Source organism: Callorhinus ursinus, unplaced genomic scaffold, assembly GCF_003265705.2.
Source record: "Callorhinus ursinus isolate GAN/ISIS: 27379988/994484 unplaced genomic scaffold, GSC_fseal_2.0 scaffold43, whole genome shotgun sequence".
Classification (NCBI taxonomy): Eukaryota; Metazoa; Chordata; class Mammalia; order Carnivora; family Otariidae; genus Callorhinus; species Callorhinus ursinus.
Genome location: NW_027397105.1, coordinates 9,112,959 through 9,124,528, shown reverse-complemented (window position 1 = coordinate 9,124,528; position 11,570 = coordinate 9,112,959). Strand labels below are relative to the sequence as shown.

Sequence of the window (11,570 nt, the reverse complement as noted above, 5' to 3'; positions counted from 1 at the left end):
ATATGACACGATGCACACAGACTCTTCACACAGTGTATTTCCTCCTTGTGGAATCCCCTGGAGGGGTGAGAGGTGGGGTGCTGGGAGCTGGGGGTGCTCTGTTATCATTCAGGCTGGCACAGTGGGAATAAGCTTGGCTTCCCAGGTTGTGGGCATACCCCAAGTCCTTGCCCTGTTGACCTCCGGTTCTCTGTGCTCAGGAGGGCCCCTTGGGATCACTGTGCTCTGGCTAGTACACAAAACAGGGTGCTGTCTCTTTAAGTAGTAGAGACTGAGAAGCTCTCAGGCCACCATGACATATCCCAGCATTGGACCAGCCCCTGAATAAACTGGAAAGATGCCTGGTCTGGCTTCAGTTACAGGGAGCACCACCAGGGAACATCTCAGGGAGCCTGGTTGCAAGCAGTGGGGCTTACAGTCTGCCTGCTGGTCTCTCCGCCACCCTGTGGGGAGAGCCTTGCCTTGGCATCCCTTGTGTTTGACTGCAAAGAAACCCGCGTGGAGGAAGGGGTTACCCCATTTGGCTCGGTGAGTGTTCTTGGCAAACTGTCTCTCTGGATAGTGCGCGCTTATGCTTCTGGGAGAACGGCCCGATCCCCCACCCACTGCAAACCAGGACTGGTAGGGATTGCAGTGGAAATGGTGTGCTGTGTTGCAATTGACAGAGAGTCAGAGGATGTTTTAAATCCTTGATGAAGAGCTGGCTGTATACTCTCGCTGGGGAGGAGAGAAGGGCTATCTGAGAGCATCTAGGAAGCCCAGCGCCTTCAGATTTGCAGGCAGAAAGGGGACCTGATGCTATTTCCCTGATGGGAAACAGCTCTGCACACACAGCTGGCAGGGGACCTCAGGTTGGGAAGCATGTCAGGGAGAGGTTTCCACCTGTAACAAAGCACTGGCCGGGCCCTGGGTATAGCCAAGCCTGGTCAACACTGCCCTGGGCAGTGTCTCCTTTCCTACCCTGGGAACCGGGCAGGCGGGAGACAGGCGAGAGGCAGTAAGGGCTGAACCAAAGGGTTCAGGTTCACGTGTTCTGAAACCCACAGCGCGGCGTCACCTGCTCATGGACTAAAATATTGAGTTCACGTGAGAGGAAGAAACAAGCTGTTCTTTACAGTGTGTGTGCGCTTTTCTAGATGTATATACTTCATTAAAAAGTTTACTCGGAACAAAAAGAAAAGAAGAGAAAAAAAATCCCGAGTTCAATATGCTAATATTTGTGAAGTGCTTATAGAATAGTCCTAGGGACATAGTGACCACATAAATGTTGGTTAAATAAACAAAATAAAAGTCTGAAATGGCATAAAGTGAGGCCATGATTCCTGGGGCACTGCTATAAAATGACCCAGGAGGAGAGAACACAGCGCTATTCCTCTGGTTGGTTTTTCTACTTGCATATGAACTTCAGACCTGTGGGATTTCTAAGCCGTTTTAGCTGGGGCGGTGGGGGGGGGGTGGTGTCTGCCTTGCCTTGAGGGCTAAAGATGATCCAATAATAACCAATGACAATTTACTGAGTCCTGGTTCCTATGTTCTAGGCACTATGCTAACTGCTTCACACACTTCATCCCCTTTACTCACCCCCATAAAATAGGCATTACCAGTCCTGCTTGCCGATAAGAAAATGGAAGCTCACTGAACTTCAGCGGCTCGCCCAAGTTCACAACCCTGAGTAATCAGGTTTGTCTGAGCCCAGAGCCGGAGTGCCTAAAGCATTGCCCTATTCCCCGTCTCCCAGATCATGTGTAAAGTTCTGCTAAAGTGCCAACCACATAATGGGCATTGAGTGAAATTTTTACATGTCACCTTTTTAATCTCATGAGAATTTTTAAAAGACCATTGCTCAAGGAATATTTCAGATAATGTACTTTTACCTAAAGATAAGAATATGCAATCGGCTACCCTGAGCAGCTACGTTCAAAGAATGTATTTGTATTCCATTCCGAAGAATGGAATTGTTTGACTCATTTAGAGCAATAAGGTTTTACGACACAGGACACCAGCAGAAGACGTCTGTGTGCCCGGGTGTGCAAAAGTGCTGCATTAGTAAGCAAAGACATTTAGAATCCACATTAAGGCTCCTTGTTGGCGCATCAGGGCTCTCCCATCAGGGAGCCCTACTTGGGCCCACCTGTGCCACGCCCAGAAGGGCTAGCCTCTTTCTGGGTGACACTGGGCGGACCACGTTCAGGCGACTATGAATCAGCGGATTTCCCTAGCTGTTCTTCCCCCAAGTCCAATGGCCAACTCCCCACCCTACGGCCGGGGACGCCGGCGGAGGCTGGGAGCCAGGCCAGGCAAACTTCGCCGGCAGCCTACCCGGTTGTGGTCTGGTTTTGCTCAGGCTAGGAGGAGCCAGACCGCCCCCCTACCCGGGCACGCTGTTCTGTGGCCGGCGGGACTCTCCCTCCTCCGGCTAATTCTCACCCAAGCAGGGCCCGCCAGTGGGTCCCCTCGAGTCCTGGGAGCCCGGCACACGGCCTAGGTGCAGACACCGACACCGCGGGCGGGCGCGGGGCAGGTGTGCCCGGCTGAAATGCCACAGCAGGCCAGGCGCGCCCGGACCCTAGAGGAGAGGGACGCCTTCCAGCGCTGAAGTGTCAGCTCCCCCTCTTCCCGGAGGAGAGGACTCCAGCCTCGGCCCCCGCGTGGGCGCAGTCCGCGTGCGTGCGCCCCGAAGCCCAGCGCGGGGCACCGCCGGGGGCGACCTCGGGAGGGCTTTTCCCACGTGGCCTAGGGGGGCGGAGGGACCAGTTTATTGGCCAGCACTTGGGCTCCAGGGCCTCGGGGAGCCAGAGGAAGCGGAGGTGAGAAAGCTCAGCTGCCGCCTAGTTTCGAGTAGAAGTCGCAGCTGTTTTGCAGTGATCGACTTTCTCCTGAGGCGGAGTGGAGGCCGAGTAACTCTCTCCTGCCCTGCCTCCCTCCCTCCTGCCCTCTCCCCTCCCTGAGGCCCGCCCCCCTGCACACGCTAACCCAGGGACACACCCTATTGCAGCGACGCAGACAGGGCGTAGTTCCCGTTAAAGGGGAACGCCGGGAGCCTCCCTCTGGCCCCTCGCTTGGCGCGCGCAGCCCAGCAGCGCAGCTCTCTTCGGGGACGCTAGCAGCCGAGCGAACGCACCGAGTTGTTTGTGCCGGAGGCCACTTTGAGGATCGGGGACAACCATCCCTTTGGGCTGTAAGTGCTTTGCTAGGGAAAGTGGAGGAGATGGAGGAGAAACGTGGGCATCTTCCGTCGATGGTGCCAGAAAGCGCGGAGCAGGCGCGGGCTTTGGGCTGGGCAGGTCTCCGAGCTGTCTTTCCGAGCTCAGACAGACAGACCGCGGTCTGTCTTGTATAGTTCTTAAGGGGTTTGTAGGGGATATGGCGTGGCTTGCCTTATGGTCCAGAAGTCGTAAGGGGCGCGGGTGGTGGTGTCGGGATGTGGGGCAGGGGCTGAGCAGTTTTCGTCTCGCTGGAGAAGCGCCTACCTGGGGACTCATTGGCAAATTGGTTCCTGTGGTGGACACCTGGGGGGAGGGCTACTGGACCCCCGTGGCCCCCCAATTTCTAGCCACGTACCCTATATCCGATTATCCTTCTCTGTCCCTCCCCGGCTCTCGGAGCCACTGGATTTAATTTAAACCTTCTGGGAGACATCGGAAAACCGGGCTTACTTCTTCCCGTGCATTCCAGGGTTCTTTTGAATGTGTTGCTTATGGAGAGCAACGGAGGGGCCTGGTTACCGGGTACTTTTATGAGTTCCTGAAACGTCGTCGCCCTGGCCCAAGGCCCTGTACTGAAACGGTCCGCCCAAGTGCAGCAGGGTTTTCACAGCCATACGTATCCTCTAACGGGTCACCCGGGTCTTCAGTTCCCCAAGGTCTGTAAAATGAGGGGCCAGGACCGCACAACTGCGGAGGGAAGATGTCCTGCGGGCTCTGGCGGGCTGCAGTTCTCCTGGGACTCAGCCCTTCGTCCTCCGCCTCTCCTGCCCACCGGATGTCTGGCCCCCTCAATGGACGCTCCTGGGCGCGCGGCCCGGAGCGCCGCGGCTGGACCGGGTTGCGTCTCGGCTCTGCGTGCCGGCGGCGCGGCCGGGACCCGGGCGATCGGGCGAGGGGCCAGCCCGGGGGCGCAGGGCCTGGCCCGCCGGGGCCGCCTGGGGAAGCGCGCGGTGGGCGGGAAGCGCAGGGTCGGGCCACTCTCCGGGCCACTCTTTCCTGCCCACACTCCCCCGGCTCTGCGCTTCCTCTCCGGGGCCGCCCGTGCGGATGCCAGGCTGAGCTGGGGCCAGGACGGCTCCCCAGCGCTGGCAGAAGGGGGTGGAAACTCGGAGACTAACGGAATGCGGAGCGCACCGGGTCTGGGAAACCAGCTCCCAGCCGCGCGCTCTCCCTCACAGCGTGCCGCTGGTGTCCCCAGGCCTCCGGCAGAAATCTGGGCTCCTACCCCCTGACCCCCCACCTCCCCCCCCCGTAAAGGGGAAGGGGGCACATTCTCCTCCTTCTGGCCCCTTCCCCACGCGGGCCTGGGCTCCGGAGGCAACCCCGGGTGGGTGGAGGTGTGCCGCGGCCTCCGCTCGTCCTTCGGGAAAACCCTGTCCTCCTGGGGTGACTTAGACGTGCGTACCCCTTGCTTTGTTCCCAAAGCAAAGGATGTTCTGTCGCAGGCGGGCCCGGCCGCTGCCGGGCGGGGATGCTGCGGTCGGCTGCTGCCCTCTTTCGGCCGGCCGCCGGGAGGCGTGCGGGCGCCCGGGGCCGGGCCGGGCCAGGCGGGCGGGCGCGGTGCCAGCCCCCTGCATTCCGCCGGCGCCGGGACCCTCCCTCCGCGCGCCCCTCCTCCCTCGCTCGCTCGCGCCAGTTGGTTCGGCCTCACGTCCAGCTTCGGCTCTCTTTCCTGGCAGGCAGAAACTCCGCTGAGCGCAACTTGCCTCCAGAATGCTCCTCCTGTTGCTGGGCATCATCGTCCTCCACGTCGCAGTGCTGGTGCTGCTCTTCGTCTCCACGATTGTCAGCGTGAGTGGCGGGGGGCGGGCGGGGCACCCCGAGCTCCCCCATCCCCCCCCCCCCCCGCCGTGCTCCGGCCTCCCACAGGCGATTCCGGCTGTGCTCCCCCCAGTTCAGCGCCGCCGTGTTTTTTGCAGACAACGTGAAGTCTCAGACGTCCCCGCGGGCGTTTTGCAGTTTCTGGCAATCTGCCCCCTTTCAGTTGTTTTGAGAAAACCGGAGCAGATTCAGGGGTAGGAAGGAAGCAATCGCTGGACTAGGTTAGCTGCGCAGGCCTCCATTTATGCCAAATAATTTCGGTGTGGAGCCAGGATTCCCCGACCTTCATTTGATGAGATTGCTTAGCACGTTTTGTTTTTTTTTTTTTCTCTCGCTGTAGATTCGTTGAGGAAGGAAGCGGAGTATTTATGGAGTTTTGTTTTTCTCCACATGTCATAGGGTCAAATGGTCGGCTTAGTTCATACAACACCCCTGGAGGGCTGGCTATTGGAAGGTTAACATGGGCTCTTCCAGAAAAGACCCACAGTCCTGGGTCTGCTTTGTGATGTGGACCCAGTGCCTTCCACTATTAAGCCTCCACTCTAGGAACAGGTTATCAGGGTACAACTTGGGTCACAGAACCATCCAACATCAAGCACATTTTTCGATTTGAAACCATCCAACATCAAGCACATTCGATTTGAAACTATGACTGTGGCTTTAACTTCTTAGTGTAAGGCAAATTCCAGGCACGCTATTCCCCCGTTTCAAAGGTTGAGAGATAATTACGTGGGAATGAGAAATATTGATGTTGGGGGCTTGTGGGTTGTTCTATCATTTATAAGTGTCTTTACAGCATCTTAATTAATCTTGTCTGATTAATAGGAATTATGGGTAAGGAGAGAGGCTCAGAGGGGTGGTAGTTTGGGGGAGCGACACTCGGGAGATCGGGGAGGGGAGCTGGCTTGAATGCAGGTGTCCTGGGCTCAGTCTGAGGCTCCTTCTACTATAGTACATCCTTCTGCACATACTAGCTTACACGCGTGTGTGCAACTTTTCTAATAACAAAGTGCTTTTCACTTGCAAACACTGGGCCTCCCTGAGCCAGACCCCCGCCTCTCTGCCTTCCCTTCGTCTTCACTCTCCCCTCGCCTTCGCTCCTCCCCAGCTTATCTGACTTAAGATGTCTGGTTCTTTCTAGCAATGGATCGTGGGCAATGGACACGCAACCGACCTCTGGCAGAACTGTAGCACCTCTTCCTCGGGCACCGTCCACCACTGTTACTCATCATCCGCAAACGGTGAGACTGGGTTTTTGCTCCACACGCTTGTCTTGGTCTGTGGGTGCCGTGTTTCTCAGTCCAGACCTGGAAACACTTGTTCTTGGAAGACACAGCTCCAGCGTTGTTGCTGGGGTGGGGCGGAATGCAATGGGGGACCAGGAATCCAAGACTAAAGGAGAGGAGCAGAAGTTTCCCTGGCTAAGCCAAGACCCTGGGTATCATTGTACATTATCTCTTTCTGGAAAGATGTCCTAGAGCTCCACCTTATCACTTGATGTAATGCTCCTTGTGAGCAAAGACATGCAGACACAGATAGGCGATGGAGGCCGCTCAATGGCAAGACTTTAGGCTAACCCCACTGGGACTTTGGATCCAACTGGCATCTTCGCTCTGGTGGCTGTCTCTATCCCGAAATGTCCTGCCTCTGCCTGTTTTGGTGACGGTCCCAAGGGTAGTCTTTGGTCCAGCTGTTGGCCCCCCCATTTACAAGACTGCTTTTCTAGGTCGTGGGCCTCCCTGCTGCCATTTAGCATCAGAACCTTTGAGTGTTTCCTTGTGGCAAGATGGGGACTCGAAGCTATTTGCAGAATGCTAAACCAAGCCTGGGAGGGTCCTCCATCCAGAGGATTGTGTTTCTCCTCTGTCCTCCACGTCATTGCTTGTGAGATATTTGAAACCAGGCTGACTTGGATTCAGGTGGGGGGGGTGAGTGACAGTGAAACACCCACTGGACACCTCCGTACTCAGCAGGGAGTCTTGTGTGTTTGGAGGTGGAGAGGCCAAGATAAAGAGGATGCATTCTCTTGGGTGGCTGGGTGCTGTTCAATGGCCTCGTGGCCCCTGGGAGGGGCCGCAGTGCTTGGTGTTGAGGACGAAGTGGGCTTGGCTTGGTACAGTCTCACGTTTCAAAGGATACGTCCTCAGCCTGGAGGGGGGAGTTCATTGTAGGATGGGCAGAGAGAGCTTTCTTGACATCCTGAGTTTTAAAAGGCCAACAGACTGTGGCTTTCATTGCTGCCGAAGGTACTCATGATCCAGCCTCTCTGTTGAAGATGCGACGACCGATGAGAGAGACCAATTTAGACCCAGCGCAGTAAAGCGGGCAGTGAAGGGACCCTTCGTTCTGGCTTTGCACAATGCAGTTTCCTTGCTGGGCTTTGCTTCCTGTGGGCTCGGTACCCAATAATACCCAAGCAAAGCGGGCAGTGAAGGGACCCTTCGTTCTGGCTTTGCACAATGCAGTTTCCTTGCTGGGCTTTGCTTCCTGTGGGCTCGGCACCCAATAATACCCAAGCTGTCACCAAAACATTACAAAGCAAACATCTCGAGCCTCAGTATCAAAAGAAAGTGCTAGACTAGTTATTTGGTAGTTTCTGTGGGGAGGATAGGCAAGGGGTAGAAAACCCTGCTTTAGGTTCTCATTTTCCTTGGGGAGAAGACAAGAAAGGACTCTCTCTGTCATTTTTTTGCCTCGGGAGTGCATGAAAGATACGGAATTAAAAACATCCCAGAGGGTGCACAGTGAGTTTGCATGGTGAGTTGGCAACCAGGCAAATGGAATGAAATACTCATGCGTGCCTGAGAATGTGGCCATAGCCCTGCATGTCCCCAAAGCCGCAGGATCCGGTGTCTCCCCCTTTCAGGGTCTGGCTCAAGTTCCCTGAAGCCTCGGGATGGGAGGTGCCGCGCTCACTACTGACACCTGGTGGTCACAAGTGGTGACGCGGCCCGAAAGGGTGGCTTTCCCCGCGGAGGGGCGTGTCTACAGGCGCCCCTCCCAAGTGGCGTTGGGCCATGTGGGTTTGGCACGGAAGGGGGCAGAGGAGCAGCCCTCTAAATTGTGCTCCCACCGTGTTCGGGAAGAAGAGCGGTCTTACCTCGGGGCCTGTTCCTCTCAAAGAGGGACCAGTGTTACTTTCATCAGGAAACCTCTTGTCTCTTAACTGGCTCTTCATGTGCCAAGCTCATTCCTTGGGTTCATTGACAATGACTTTGGGGTCTTTCTTGTGGGCTCCAAATCCACGTCGTTGCTTTGCGGGGGGAGCATGCGTTCTCTTCCACATCTGCTTTCTCAGATGTTTTGAGGGAATCTGGGCACGCCCTTAAGTAAGCTGGGTTTGTTTGGATTTGAGCTTCTTCTAAGTTAGAAGTTCCCATGGAAGCTTCCCCAGGAGCTGTTAACTCTGCCGATGTCTCCCTGGTGGGTCAGCTCCGATGGGGGGCAGAATCCTCTGGGCCTTCTTTGCCTTGCTGATCCAGCTGAAAAATCTCCGTGGCAAACAGTGGGTGCAAAAATACATAATGACAAAACTTAGACGCCCTTTACGAATGAAACTGTATTAAGTCGTGAGCCACCGACTTTGGTCCTCGATGGCCCTCAGGATGTTCCAAACATACCTTTTATGGACGTTATCAAAAGCAACTCGCTACTGATATCCATTTGCGAAGAGCACGTTGCAAGTGTGTTATGTGAACCGACATGGGTTGATCTGGCTTGCTGATTTTTCCTGAAGGGGCTTGTGTTTGTAAGTATGGGGCCAGAGCATGGCCCCTCTCGGAGTGGGGGGTGGGGGGGGCGAGGGGGTTACCGTGCACTTCGTCTTCTGCATGAACGGTGCCCCTCGCTCACCACATTAACCTCATGGCGGTCAAACCGCTGTGTTACGTAGTCGGAAGGCGAGGTCTCAGGTCTTTCCCCCAGCTACCCCTTGCTATTAGAAGTGGTTTCAGATTTCTCACGAGCTGCCCTCAACCCTGCCTGCCTTCATATTTTCTGAACATATTTACACACCTTCTGACTCCATCCTGAACCTGGTTGCAGGTCGAGGTGAAAGAGCCTTCGTGGGGGCCTATGCATCATCACCTAGCCTTGAATGCCACTCGGGCCCAGGGAATACAGGGCCTTGGAAACTGGGGACCTTGCCCTTGAGGGTCCTGAGCCTCTTTGAAGAGCCAGGGGATAAGTGTGGCAGGATGAGTCACTGTGAAGGCAGTGGAGGCCAGATGCTCAAGGAGTGGGGGCACACAGGCAGCACCAGAGTTCAGGGGAGGAAGTGGAAGAGAAGTCTCGTGTGGGAGGTGGGATTTGATCCATCCTCCAGAGGATGGGCAGGATTTAAATAAATACAGGCAAGGAGGAGACTATTCCCTGTCCAGGCAATGACGTGACCACCAGCAAGGGGATAGCAATGCAGGGGGACGTGTTGGAACTGTTGGCTCGTATTCCGGTTAGGATTAAGATTGACTGCATGTAGCAGGACATCTTCAAGGGGCAGGGGCTTCAATAAGATTGTTTATGGCACTTGTATGAAAGCGTCAGAGACCCAGGCACTTTCTAGCTCCTTTCTTTGCCATCTCTTAGATTTGGTCCACCTCCTCACGGACTAAGGGGCTGCTGGAGCTCCAGCCATCTCATCCACGCTTCAGGCAGCAGCGTGGAGAAAAGAGGAGGAGAAGAATGTGTGCCCTTCCCTTTTCATGAACTATCTCCAGATAGACCACACACTTCTTTTTCTAGCTTTTACAGCAACTGAGTCACACAGCCACACCTAGTTAACAAGGGAGGCCGAGAATGTAGTCATTTGGCCTCGTGGGAAGCATGGCTTCTCAATTCCTAGAAATTTCATAGCAAGCACCTCCCCGTAAGCCTGGCTTGAAACGCTTCTCTCCAGGACTTTGACCATCCCCCCGCTCTGTACCCGTTCATACTGTTTTACCATAGCTCTGCTGGGTCCTATGCAGTTTCCGAGCAGAGCCCCATTATTTTCGGATTATTCAAATATTTCATCTCTCCTCTGTCCTGGGCTCCATCAGCCGCCCCGCCATTCTGACAGAGCCCCATATCGGAAAGTGTATAACCCTTAGACTTCCCTCTGTTTCTCTCCGTCTCCCATCATTAAATCTTGTTTAAGTCTTGTTTCATGATGTCTTTGGGATCTTTGTTTTCTTCCAGCCTTGACTTCTCTTCTGAACTCCAGACCTGCATATCCAGCCATCCACTAGATATTTCCACAGAGATGTCTCAGAGGCACCCCCTGAACTAGTCAGTCTGCACCTTCTTCCACCGAACCTACCTCTTTGATAGTTTCTGGGATTTGAATGAATGCTGCTCATGTCTGCGGCCTGCTGGATGTGCTTCCGCCTTGCTCCTCAGCACCCTCATAGGTTTCCTCCCCCACCCACCCCGCCCCGGCCATTGGCCATTCCCTTGTGGGTCGCCATGCCTGCAGGACTTATCAGAGCCACAGAGGTGGCCCCCTAACCCCTCACCTTGCTTGTTTCTTTGTAACTCATGTTTCACATTGAATCCAGGGTGATATTTTTAAAAATACAAAGCCAGGCCTATGACTCTGGATTTGAAGGCTTTCAGAGGCCTCTCCGTGGTCTTAATCTTCAGGTGGAGATCTTGACCAAATCCCATAGGATCTACCTGAACGATCTGTTCCCATGAAACCTTATTTCCCATCTCTTCTCTCTCCCTCATCTTGGAATATTAGCCTCCTTTTACTTCCTTGATCATGAACTTCCCACCTCAAGGTCCCCCCTCTCTGCCTTTCTCCCTTCCTCTGTTCTTTGGTGCACAGCTGCTGGCTGGCTGTCTACCCTGGACCAGATACTATTGTAGACGCTGAGGATGCAAGAGGGAACAAGGGTTTGCATTTTAGCAGGTGAAATAAACAGCCAAGAAACATGGATAATTTGGGGCAGCCATGGGAACTACAAAGAGAATGAAACAGGCTAATGTGTCATGAGGGATTGGGGTAGAGAAGGGAGCCTTTTGCAGGAGTGACCCCTTGAGGATGACCAGGAGTCAGCCGTATGAGCATCTGGGGAAGGTTCCGGGCGGAGGGCCCATCCAGGACAGGCTCTCTGGGCAAGGAAGGGGCCTGGCAGCGTTGAGGGACCAAGGGCAGGCCAGACCGTGGGAAGACAGAGGGTGAGGGGTACAACAGCACGCCGGCCTGTAGATCCTTCTAGACCCTAGTAAACGGTTTGGTCCATATGGGTGCTTTTCTACTTTTTTACAGTCTCATTTAGCCTTGCTGTGTTTTATATGCATCTCTGTCCATTTTATTCCAAGTTGCAGCGGCAGTCCGGATCATTTCTAAGACAGAACACATCAGAAATCTTGCACAGTAGAAATGCACTGACGTATGTCCGGTCATTGTCCCCAGACGTGGGATTCTTACCACTTTTCGTCATTGCTTTTTTTTTTTCCTCTGCCACGTTGCCCGTCTTCCTCATTGAGTTCTTTTGTTTTTACACAAAATCCTGTAGGGATTTACCTATTTCACATTTAATTTTCAAAATAGCCATAAAT

The 11,570-nt window shown here is 54.6% G+C and overlaps 1 protein-coding gene across 2 annotated transcripts in view; it reads left to right on the top strand.

The window, feature by feature from the left end:
• Nucleotides 1-365: 365 nt before the first annotated feature.
• The window catches only part of PMP22 (peripheral myelin protein 22), a 31,129-nt gene continuing 19,924 nt past the window's right edge, over nt 366-11,570 (top strand). The window contains exons 1-3 of one of the 2 annotated variants that reach the window (XM_073881747.1): nt 366-528; nt 4,886-4,997; nt 6,169-6,268. In XM_073881747.1, coding sequence (XP_073737848.1) covers nt 4,920-4,997; nt 6,169-6,268 — 178 coding nt within the window. In that variant the 5' untranslated portion in view covers nt 366-528; nt 4,886-4,919. Of the gene's footprint in view, nt 529-3,003; nt 3,179-4,885; nt 4,998-6,168; nt 6,269-11,570 lie in introns of those variants that run through there. The other variant, XM_025864394.2, reaches the window with a different exon arrangement.